This window comes from Salvia hispanica, chromosome 2, assembly GCF_029641045.1.
Source record: "Salvia hispanica isolate PSC_SH4W2 chromosome 2, Shi_PSC_v1, whole genome shotgun sequence".
Taxonomy (NCBI): Eukaryota; Viridiplantae; Streptophyta; class Magnoliopsida; order Lamiales; family Lamiaceae; genus Salvia; species Salvia hispanica.
In genome coordinates this window covers 11,940,369-11,953,265 of record NC_142693.1, presented here as the reverse complement: position 1 = coordinate 11,953,265, position 12,897 = coordinate 11,940,369, and the positions used below count along the sequence as shown (strand labels likewise).

Here is a 12,897-nt window from a genome sequence, read left to right as displayed (position 1 = left end):
TCCTTAGCATCTCCAGCGCGATTCGTAGGTGCTCCGCGTGCTCCTTCTCGTCCTTCGAGTAGACTAAGATGTCATCTATGAACACTAGGACGAACGTATCTAGGTACGGGTAGAAAACTCGGTTCATCAAGTCCATAAATACGGCTGGGGTGTTGGTCAGTCCAAACGGCATCACGACGAACTCACAGTGACCATATCTGGTACGGAATGCGGTCTTAGGTATATCCTCCTTTCGCACTTTCAGCTGGTGTACCCGGACTTTAGATCCATCTTAGAAAACACTTCGGCTCCTCGGAGTTGGTCTAACAGGTCGTCTATCCTCGGCAAAGGGTACTTGTTTTTGAGGGTCAATTTGTTCAACTCTCTATAGTCGATACACATTCTCATTGGCCCGTCTTTCTTCTTGACGAAGAGCACCGGTGCGCCCCATGGCAAAACACTGGGCCTAACGAAACCTAAATCCATGAGCTCTTGTAGTTGTATCTTTATGGCGAGGGCAAAAGTCGATTGCCAGTTTTTGAGAATTTGTGCAGAGAAAAATAGTACTATCCTCCTGTTCTTGATCATATTAATAATACCATATCGTTTCAAATTCATCGGTTAATTTTGTTTCCTTATTTTGGTCTTGATCGAGTCTTGAGAATATATTCGTATATTCTGCAGTTTTTTTTATGTATATTTAAACCATTTTCCCATAAAAATAGCATAATCATTTCGTATCTTATTTCATTATTTCGCTTCATACTTATACATTAGTATGTTAAACGAACTTGAACTGAATTTGTGTTTCTTGAAATATATTACTCCATCCGTTCCGTTCTATAGCAGTGGAGGAGTTTCTTTTCGGCACGCGGTTTATGAAAAATTGTGGTAAATGAGTTAAGTAAATTAATAATAAAGTAAGAAATGAAAAAGGCATAGAGATGAAAAGAGAATAAAGTAAATGAGAATAAATATGTTGACTTTTACTAAAAATGAAAATGACTCTACTACTATCGAATGTACCAAAATGACAAAATGAACCCACTATTATGGAACGAATGGAGTAGCATTAGCATGTTAAACTAATTTCTTATATAAACATATCTGTTTTATCATTTTATGATTGTAATCAAGAGATTTTTTAATATTAATTCACTTATGTCATTGAGAATATAGATAATGAAAATACTTGAGGAAAAAAAGAAGAAATTATTAACGAAAATATATAAAAATGGAAACATGTAAAAGAGCACACATATATAGTTGAAAACTATTCTAAATACCACTACACTACACACAAAAAAAAAAAAAACCAAAACCAAAACCAAAACCGTGAAGCACATTTTTAATACAACGAAGGATGATACGATCATGGAAGCCCTGCGTCAAGGATTTCAACTACAGCTGGATTCAACCGACAATTGTCCTATCGAGATGATATCCGAAAGCTATGAAACTGCCACCATTACAGGGAGTTATGGCGGTTTTATAGAAGTCGCGCAGAAAAGGCGTGGAGCTCCAGAAGGAACACCCAGGTAGGTGTTTTTCAAGTTGAAAAACACCCGACCGGGCGAAATGATTCGGAGGTCCAGAAGGAATACACGGCCGGGTGTTTTTCACCCTGCAATTCACCCGACTGAGTGAATCATCCGAGACTTAGAATTTGTGGGCCAATTTTCTATTTTTGGACCCTTAGTATAAATATCTTTTGATGTCATTTCATTTCTAAGTTTTTGATGAAATTAGATGCTTGAGAGCTTTGTTTCCTCTTGAAGAGGGTTTCTATCTAATTCCTAAATTTAGGTTGCTTGTTTCATCAATTCCTAGTGATGTATGGATCAAAGTATAGGTATGCTTCAAGGTTTGTGGTTTCCCTTGAAGATCTAGCCATGGATGCATTGTTAGCTATGTTGTAAGTGCTTAAGCTTGCTTCATGAATGACTATGTATCACAATTTCCACCTTATCCAATGTTATTTCCTTCTTTGTTCATCTTAGTTGCCTTATTTCTTGTTGGGTTGTTTTTTATTGATAATTTGAAAACCAAATCACACAAAAATATTAAGATCAAGCATCACAATGGGAATAAATCTTGGGAAATGGATCATAAAATACTTGGATCCACATTATTTTGTATCTAGAGCCTTAGTACCTACTAGGTGTTTGATCTATTGCTTCCTTGTGTTTTTCTTTTATTCCTTGTTTTGCTCTGTTTTTGTTCGGATGATCGGATTGATCCAATATGCTTAGATTAAGCTGAAATTCTGTGTGCATGATCTATGTTATGTGACCTAGCTACCTGCAAAAGTTTATCGAAAAATTCCTTTGATTTCCTAGTTAACTATGGGGATTAACATCATTGCCATGTTTTGGCATAGTTGGAAAAAATCATACAAAACATATCCAATTATCATATATGACTATTTTTCCCTTGATCAAGACTTGTTTGTGAATCTATCCACCAAAATTCACCCAAATTGGGCGCGGGGATCAATACTAAAAAAAATTCATAAAGATCAGCCAGATTTCAGCAAAAGTTTCATCCCTTGTTTTGTGTTTCTTTGACTTGTGTGTGTCTTGCTTAATGCCTTGAACCTACTTACAACATCTTGAACCTACTTGCTTGTTACTACTATGTGTTTATGGCTTTGTCTACATGATTGTTGTTTGCCAAGGAGTATACCTTGATTGATCCACCTCAAGCACCTATAACTTGGAATTGGAGTTGCAAGTGTGAGTGAATCCACCTCTCACGATATTCTAAGCCTTTGTCAAAAGTTATTGGGGAGTGAATTGAGGGGGGCTTGGGACATCAAGGTTGAGTTCATCTTCTTAAAGTCTCTTTTGTTTTATTACTAACCTCTAGGACTAGTTCATACTATTTGTTTGATTTGTAGGTACTTACTCTATGCCTCCTCGCACCCAGTCCAACAAAATGGCGGGGACAAGTGTGGAAGTGGAGGAAACAAACTTGAGCCATCTTACACCCGAGGGGGACTGATGAGGCTCGTTTCATGCATGTGTTTTATAGCAAAACCATACTGAAATCAGCAAACCAACAACCCTTTTTGAGCCAGGTGTGTGTAGATTTCACCGGAAACCGAAGATCACATCATTTCAGAGGGCGAAAGAAAAAGCTGGGAAAAGAGGAAGAAGAAGGCGGCTTTTGGACTGATCAAGTCATATTTCAACCGGAGCCAGCAAACCTTGCACTGGAGAGAAGACTATGAACTCCACTCTAAGGTGTGAAGGGCAGAAGCGTCATTTCTGGGGGGTGGTACCCTAGGGATCAGAGCCCTACGCCTCCATATATAAAGGAACCTTGCACGCTTAGAGAAAGGAGTTCCTTCACATTTCATTTCTTGCTTAGTAGTTTATGGGAGTTCTCTTTAGAGTTGGTAGGATTTCTAGCTCTCTTCCAGAGCTGAAATCAAAGGTTCTCTTCATTTCCAAGCTTTTCAATCCACTGCACACACTTGGTTCCGTCAAGAGTAGCTGGTAGTTAGCTGTTTCCTTGCTTTCCTCGTACAATTTCAAGTTATGTTTTGTAATTCCACTCCGAGAAGGGGTGATGAAACAATTTCCTGCTTTCTTAACTTAGATTCTATTTTATTTTCATGTATTGACTCTAGTTCCTGCTTTGGTTTAGTTTAATTTTAAGTTTCTGTTCCGTTTCCCTTGTTCTGTGTCTGTTTTATGTTTTTATGCTTAGATATGCTTTCTCTTTCACGTTTTCTTTTGAGTCTTAGCTTAGATCTGTTGCTTTCTGTTTGAGTCCTTGTTTTTCATCTAGATCTACGTGCTTTCTTTTCGTTTCTGCATGTTTTAGTCGTAGTTAGTGTTTTTACGTTGTCGTAGAAGTAATTTTAAGTTTTATGTGTTCTGTTTGTTTCGTCTTCCTCAACTTTTCAGATCTGTAGCTGCTCTGTTTTCTTTACACTGATCTGTTGAGGAAGACAATTCTGTTAAAATTAATTTGCTTTTCGTATTGTTTTGCAGGGGCCTGACAACCCCGTTTATTTTGTTTATCTTTTTATAGTAATGTTTTCTAAGTTGAGCCGTTAGGTAGTTTAGTTGCTCAGCTTAGTTAGTTCTTTTGTTTTCCGCACCAGTAGATACTTAACCCACCCCCAAAGTAAAGCGTGGCAGCAGCCAAGCCCCAAGCCGTATCACACAAACAATTCGAACCGCCTCATCTCTGTGGGATCGATCCTTACTTCCATATACTAGTTATTAGTATTAGTGGGTTAAGGTTTTTGACGTCGCATCTCTTCCAACCTCTCATTTCCTCTCACTCAATTCAGAGCCACTCAGCTTGATCAGCCCAAACCTCTACCGAATCCACTTACCTGCATTTTTGCAGGTGAAACAGACGGAAATAGGCTAGCTTGATCAGGTCGAACGCCCAACTTGAGCAGCTTACGACGACACATTCAGCTTTCAAGAAGAGGGAGACGAGAAAGGATCGGGCAAGATACGCTCCGGTCAGGGACCTAGCAAGCTTAATGGCTCAAATGATCGCGGACTTTGGACGTGATCTTAAGCAAGATTTCAAGAAAGATATCCAAGAAGTTCAAAACACTCTAGTTAAAGAGTTAAACACCTTAAAGGAAGGCCGCACATCTAGGACTCCCACTCCTAGGGGCAACCATCTACCTAATGTTGCCCTGAAGGAGATGATGGAAGAAGTGGTGTATGAGGGATGGAAAAGAGGGAATGATAGAAATAGGGTCCATCACATGGAGAATGGTCGGTTAGGGGGAGGAAATAGAGCCCAAGGCCGATTTAAAGGTGACTATGAATCAAGGTACCATGGAAATGGACTTGATAGAGGAAGTAATGGGAAACGAGCTCCCAAGTCCCATGGAGAGTCGCTTTCTAGGAGGGTGAGAGATCGTGTTAGCCATAAGGGGTTTGAGAGGCCAATTGAAGAAGAAGTCTTATATAGCGCTCGGTTGAGGCCTACCTATCGACATGGTGGTGTTGACACAAACCAAATGGGTAACTCATTAAGTCATTTGACTACATCCTCTTCTTTCCATTTCTCACATAAGCCTCTTGATGTATATGGAAATGTCTCCTCTTCGATGAGCTTAAACCAAATTAGTAGAGAAAAGGAACGAGAGAGAGAGAAAGAAAAGGCTTGAGAGTGAATGTGAGTCTAAAAAGTCAAGAGAGTGTGATAAAAGAGTGTGAGGTGTAAAAATCAAGAGAGAGTGGTGGTGGTGAGAGAAAATAAAAGTATCAAATGAGAGAAAAGCCACAAGCAAAAGTGAGTAAAGGGTGCTTGTTAGATTCTAAGGTCAACCTTGGGTGGGCACCAAATGATCCTTTGCCTCTTGCCCTTGGTGAGGAAACCAAACCCTTACTCACTAACACTTCTTTTATGTCTTTTTCGTGTTGATGAATTTGTAGGAAATTTAATTGAAGACATGGAAGTGAAGCATCATGTTGCACATGGCTAGGAAACCTCCTTACCGCCGATGGATCAAGAGGAACAAGGGCAAGTCGAGGAACTCCTTGCCCAAGGTTCAAGTGCACTATCCTTATCTCCTTGTGGTGATTCGTTGAATGTGATTACATTAGAGAAACCCATTTGTGTTGGTAGATTTGTTATTGATGGCTTGTATAAAAAGTGGTCTCATGAACTTGAATTTTTTGATGCTAAATCTACCTTTGCACCATATGTTGATCCTTTTTGGTTAAATAAAAGCATTGATGGACGTGACATATCTCTTGTGGAATCTACCTTGAATGTTGGGGTGACTTCTTCTCATCCTATGATGCCTAAGATTTTATTTGTTAGTAATTTTCAGCTTCATGAATATGTCGATGAGAATAGTAGAGCCAAGAGGAGTGAAAATGTTGATTGCTTTAGAACATGGTGTTTGCTATATTTTCATTGCAAAATGGTAAGACCCTTCAATGGGATTGGGATTTTCTATGGCTGTTTTGTAAAGGATTTTTCCACTCACATGTCTCTTGTGGATGGTGTTGTGATTAATGGCATAAAATTGCATCGTTCTCATATTTTTGGTATTGTTTTAAAATTGCTAGAGCAATTGTGTGGGGCTAATTTGGAAACATTTCTCTTGAAACTTGATGTTGCTTTTTACAAGGTTCATATGCATGGTGATGTGCTTTGTCTCCATGTTGTGCATAAAGGTTTATGGACACATTGCTTCCTTATTTTTGATAATCTCTTGAAATTGCTGGGGCGATGGAATGAAATCCATTTTCATGAACTTGGTTTGTTGGTTGATACACCTTCTTGCAAACTTGATATGATTTGTGGTGAACCTACTCTATGTGTTGAATATGAGCTTGTCAATTTGTGGAGTCACTCTCATTTGAGCGAGAATGATGTATCAATGGTTCCTTATGATCTTTTGTTGCTTAATCTTGAGAATAGGAATCTTGTGAATAAAACTTGTTTGGTTACTTTTGAATATACTCACTATCGGGATCCTTTATTGTATATGCCTAGTCTTGTTGAGAATGTCAAATCTTTTGTGAAGATGTTCAAGAGTTTGGGCATAGCTAGTGAGGGGATGATCAGGCCAAATGAAAACAAAGTATTCGGGGACTATGTGACTTGGCATGTTAATTGCTTTTATTACATGTCAATCAAGTCTTTCAATGGAATTGGGATGTTTTATGGACTTTTTGTTAAGAACTATATATCTAATGGTTTTGTTTGGGACTACATTGTGAATGAATGCATAGTCTTATGTGCACCCACACCTAGTATCTATAATGTGAGGTTATTTAAGTATTGGCATGAAGGATATCTTGATATATTCGTCTTGATTCCTCCTTACGGGTGAGATTTGAGCAAGAAAGAATTTATGTTTGCATGTTTTCACACTTATTGTGACTTGGCCTTGATCTTAATGGAAATTGAATCGGGGGTCCATATAAGGTTTTTGGTGGAGTATTGTCCCTTAGAGCCATTAGTGGTCTTAATCCTTTTTATCATACTTTGATATTTGATTTGCCCTCTTTCCATTTTATAGGTGTGCGGAATCCGGATTTGAGGGCAAATCCTTTCCAAGAAGAGGAGGATGATATGACCACGAGTGCTAGACGCCAAGGGTCTTCCCTTCAGCGTGAGCCATGGGTTGATTGGGGCCCAAGGATGAAAGAGAAGACATGTCAAGGATCCAATAAAGCTAGAGGGCCTCCCAAGGATGCGAGGAATAGAGAAGGCTCGGATTTGAGGACAAATCCTTTCCAAGAAGGGGAGAATGATACGATCATAGAAGTTGTGCGTCAAGGATTTCAACTACAGCTGGACTCAATCGACAATCGTCCTATCAAGATGATATCCGAAAGCTATGAAACTACCACCATTGTCTTTGTCTTGGAAACAACTTCGCGTGGGTATCATGCACATCCCAATTGGAGCCCGAATGAGGGAGTTATGGCGGTTTTACAGAAGTCGCGCAGAAAAAGCGTGGAGCTCCAGAAGGAACACCTGGGCGGGTGTTTTTCAACTTGAAAAACACCCGACCGGGCGAAATGATTCGGAGGTCCAGAAGGAACACCCGGCCTGGTGTTTTGCACCCTGCAATTCACCCGATCGAGTGAATCATCCGAGACTTAGATTTTATGGGCCAATTTTCTATTTTTGGACCCTTAGTATAAATACCTTTTGATGTCATTTCATTTCTAAGTTTTTGATGAAATTAGATGCTTGAGAGCTTTGTTTCCTCTTGAAGAGGGTTTCTATCTAATTCCTAAATTTAGGTTGCTTGTTTCATCAATTCCTAGTGAAGTATGTATCAAGTATAGGTATGCTTCAAGGTCTGTGGTTTCCCTTGAAGATCTAGCAATGGATGCATTGTTAGCTATGTTGTAAGTGCTTAAGCTTGCTTCATCAATGACTATGTATCCCAATTTCCACCTTATCCATGTTATTTCCTTCTTTGTTCATCTTAGTTGCTTTATTTCTTATTGGGTTGTTTTTTATTAATTATTTGAAAACCAAATCACACAAAAATATTTAAATCAAGCATCACAATGGGTATAAATCTTGGGAAATGGATCATAAAATACTTGGATCCACATCAAATGATGTTAATTTGTGTTTCCAAATATATCATCAACGCTTTTAAAAAGTGTTCTTATTGTTGATGTCTCAACTAAAATTAGAGGACACAAATAAAAGCTTTCTGAAAAAATAAAAAATTAAGTTAATTTATTTTTAATTTAGAGATATTTTTTTGCACCCTAAATTATTATATTTTTAAAAATTTTCCAATACAAATGATTGTGTCTCAATTTGTGTCCCTAAAATATAAATATTTTTTTTTCCTTTGGACCTTATTAAACTTGCATCCATTTGCATAAAGTTGGTTGTTTGGTGTAGCACACTAACACTGTCGTGGTTTGTTTGCCATATACGTAAGGACAAACTTCCATTTTTTAAAATAATAATATAACTCTCAAATTGTTTTACAATTAGATTTCGATTTCAATTCAAATTCCACCATCCAAACACACCTCAAAACTTCGTAACTTAGCTTTTTAAGCTATATATCCCGATTTTGCCCAAAGGCAATTAAAACACTAAAGAAGCATATTTAGTTTTTAATAAATAAAGAAATTGATTTCTCTCTCCCTCCCTTTTAAATCTTGCCGCCTCCATATGCAGAAGTAACGGTAAATGTTTTCCAAATCAAATGGTAATTCATATGATTTTCTTTTTTACATAAAGTTGTATTGATTTGATTGATCTCTTCCTCTCCTTTCAATAACTTTGTTTTCGAGAAAATCATAGCAATAGAGCTGTTTCAATTCACAATTTTATACCAACCCTTTTCTTGATCATATATAGCATAATCTTGATTTTCTTTTTTTTCTTTTTTCAGGTAGGAATTAATTAAGATAGCAATGGCAACTCGCAAGGGAAAATCGGGCAGCGATAGGGATTCGAAGGCGAGCTTAAGTTCAATAGCACCAAGAAATGGTTTCCGTGGTTGGATGGCATTTATGTTTCAAATTTATCAGAAAAATAGACTGATCAGACTATAGATAAATGCCCTTTATGGTAATGGCAAGAGGTCATTGCCAGTTTTCACGAGTTGTGCAGAGAAAAATGATGTTAATTATAAATCATTTCTAAATAAAATTGATTTAGCTTGTCTTTTTGTGAATGAAAAATAATGTGATCACACTAAGGGGTGTTATTGCATAGTAATTTCAAAATGTCAAATGAAGTTCACGAATGATCTATTTTTACACACATTCTCCTTTGGATGATGGCTGAAAAAGAATCAATTAAGCACAAGAATGGCAAAAAATGGCTTGTATACAATCAATTTTCATTTCACAATTTGATGGAATAAAAACACCACTATATATATTGCAAGATGTACGTGGTTAGGTGGATGACATTAGACATTGATGTCCATACGCTTTGATCTCGTGCTGGTGATCTCGTGGGAGCTCGTGAGGGCGAATCTGGGGATGCTGTAGTTGTCAGGAGTCGACATGGGCTGCTGAGGGTAGAGCGTGGGAGGTGGTGTCAGGTTGCGTTGAGCAGGAAGGGGAGGAAGCACATTGTACTTGTACGAGTCTCCAATCAGGCTGAAAACCAACGACACACACAGCAAAAAAGCTTGTTTCAAACTCAATCAGACAACGCAATGATGGCTTAAAATAAGGCACATCAAAACAGTGTATAACTTTAAATAGAAATGAAAACCCATACTAATGCTTGATTCCATAAGTCCAATTACTGTGCATGTTTGAATTTGTATCATACCTTGAGCTCTTGTATAGATGGTCTTCGTCACTTGAGATTTCGCCAGATTGTGAAATTGAACGACCAACAGGGGAGGACCACGGGGCTGCACCGGGTAATTCATCGGAGAAGTACCTTCTCCTGATCAACTGGAAACGTAACACACCTAATTTATTAGATTGTACCACAGAAATGAGTGCATAATGTAGCCATATAGGAATAAAAACACTGACCATTTTGAAAAACTTCATCACAGCTTCCTTGTCATATCTGGCTTCTTTAGCTGCCTATATTTGCGATGGAAATCAATATGATTATCAATGAGTAGTTATGAACTGTATTATTGGACTAAACTTACGGCTATAAGGCCTCCACCGCTAGGGAAGCTCTCGACTAATGGGAGCTCTTCACTTTGTGGGAGTAATCCCTGTTTTTCAGCCCACTCACGGGCTACATCAACGAGATTACCACTACTGACTCGAGTGCCTTCTTTTGGAGCAATATCTGCTTTGTTACCAATGACAATATACGGAACCGGGAGCCCACCGGGACCCCCGGATGCCAAAGGAGCTGAAAATGTCCCTTTTTCTGCAATCTCAACTGCCCATTTTTGTAAGCTCGACTTTGTCCTTCTTTGAGAACGGTCATGAACAAACACAACACCTAAAAAATCAAGTTCCCACCAAAAATGAAGACCTTGAATTTCAAGAAATGAAAATCCCACAGAATAAAAGAACACTTTTTTGCTAACCATTGATTTGAGAGTAGAACAGAGACCGGCAATCTTTATAACGTTCGTGCCCTGATATGTCCCAGATTTCGACAAAAAAGTCTCTCTCAGCTTCACCTTTCAAACTATTAGAGGAGCTACCAGAATTTCCATATGTCGTATGCTGCAAAAGAAGAAAAGCGCACGAACTTGATACATAAAGTCTAGTTTCCAATGGATTCAAGGATGACAGACAAAAGGCTTACCTTTACACTTACGCTACAGCCGACAGTTTGAGAAGGGTGAGAAACAGAATGGCCTTTCATTATCAGATGAACGAGAGAAGTCTTACCCACACCTGAGTTAACATGGTGATTAATCAGATCTCTAACAATGTTATTATCAGCTAAGTAGCACAAGACAAATCTTAAATTATTATCAGCTGCAATTTAAATCTCAATGACTTTAGTCCTATGATGTTAAACCTTACAGCCATCGCGGCATCATGCAACAAACTTACACAGGCATCAAAGTTATGAGTTCATTGATAGCAACATATCTGTAGCACATTGACAAACTGCTCAAGAGCATGCACTCGACTCCTAATGCGATCACAATATATCTTGTATAGTGTAACACTTCAAAATTACCAACATTTGCGGATTTAGATTAAAGGGTTAAAGTATAATACCTAGTCCTAATTAAGGCATGGTGATGCTCTGCATTCTTAAGAGATATATACATCAGCATATGACTTGTTTTTACTAACAGAAATAACTCATTCCCACCCACCTCTCACACCACTTACATTTTCCACCAAAAACCATATAGGCAAACTACAAGGGTGCGACTCCAAATGAAACGAAGAAAATATGCATCCAAATGCAGAAAGTTCTCGAGATTTTGTAACGAAGCTCACCATAAATCATACTCCATATGCATCACACTAACAACATGCATATGTTTCCACGCTCTCAGTCCTAATACTCTCAAACACAAACACGGCGAATAGAAACATCAAATCTCACTCTCTTTCAACATCCACAATATTCAAAAACACATTACTACTATAAAGCTCAATTAACTTAACAACTCTAGAGGGAGCAAAACAAAAGGATCAACAGAAACATCATAATATCACAAACAAAGAACTAAAACCAGGGTGTACTGAAACAATGTGAAGGTTACCTGAATCCCCAACAATAAGCACCCTGACCTGCCCAACAGGAGGCCCTCCATCTTGCTCTTTGATATCTCTTTCTCTCTCCCTTTCCCTCCAAAACATTTCTCTCTTTCCAATAAGAAAATGTGAATATCCAATAATATCCACTCACCTTACCACTACTTTTACATCAAGAAACAAGCTAAATCTTCAGCAAAGAAAGCATTTTTATCTATGGATTTGGGACTTTCAGATTCCACCCCTAAAACCCATTTCACAGAGGCAACAAATTCAACATTGGAAAATCCCAATAAGATGTAAACGAGGACAGATCTTTCAATATCTTCAAAACAATCACCTCCAATCAGAACATAATGCCACAAAAAATCACTAAATAATAAAGAATCAGTTTTTGTCAGCTCAATAATGGTGGAAATAAAAATGGTTCAGCTGAAAAAACCTTGTATGTTTTTCTTCTTCTAGACACAGAGACACAACTAAGATATATGCAAGAACCGTATAGACTTCAATTTCCTTCGAAAATCTAGCGGGGAGTGAGATTTCTACGATTGCGCGTAAATCAGAGAGATTAAATAGCAGCGATCTAAGATGGGATTTGCGTCAGCTGCCGACAGGGATGGAAGCAAATGGGATCGGATTGACAGTTTGAACGGTTAGATCTGGGATTTGAATGAACGACTTCAATGGCCTGTCAATGCGACTTTAAAAAATGTAAATTTACTGGCGTTTGAATGTTTGGTTAAATTGCATTTTACTCCTCGGTATTCATGAATTTTGACATTATCCCCTCAAATATAAGTCTAAAAAGGATAAAAGTAATCAAAATGGGAAATCATACACTGAACATTTTTTCAAATTATCGATAATATGATGAAGAGAAGTGGTGACAGTGTTCAATATGAACAAAATTCACACACGTGTGATGGCCAAAGGTTTAGAGTTTGAGTTTATCTCTCACCGTTCCATATAAGTATTGATTTTTAGATGGCACATGTATTTAATGTATACTTCCTTCGTTCCACATTTGTAGTAACATTTAGTTATGATACGAGTTTTAAGGAATTGGTGGAGTGTGTAATTAATGAAGTGAGAGGTGGAGTGTGTAATAAATGAAGTGAGTTGGTGGAGTGAGAATATAGAATGTATAATAAAATGAAAGGAAAATGTTTTAGAGACGTAATGTCTTTAAGCCATAATGCCATATTGAGGCGAAAATAGTCATTTTATATTTTTATTTAAATTTATGTTTTATATATATACCATACTACCCTTATGC

General features: G+C 37.9%; 1 protein-coding gene across 1 annotated transcript; it reads right to left on the bottom strand.

Moving 5' to 3' along the window:
- Positions 1-9,151: 9,151 nt before the first annotated feature.
- Positions 9,152-12,296, bottom strand: LOC125200617 (small GTPase LIP1-like). Its single transcript, XM_048098299.2, has 7 exons — positions 11,627-12,296; positions 10,705-10,796; positions 10,481-10,622; positions 10,088-10,392; positions 9,963-10,016; positions 9,751-9,878; positions 9,152-9,572 (listed from the first exon to the last, which is right to left on the bottom strand). The coding sequence occupies exons 1-7, from the start codon at positions 11,721-11,723 to the stop codon at positions 9,380-9,382; spliced, it is 1,011 nt and encodes a 336-aa protein (XP_047954256.1). The 5' UTR covers positions 11,724-12,296; the 3' UTR covers positions 9,152-9,379.
- Positions 12,297-12,897: the final 601 nt, after the last annotated feature.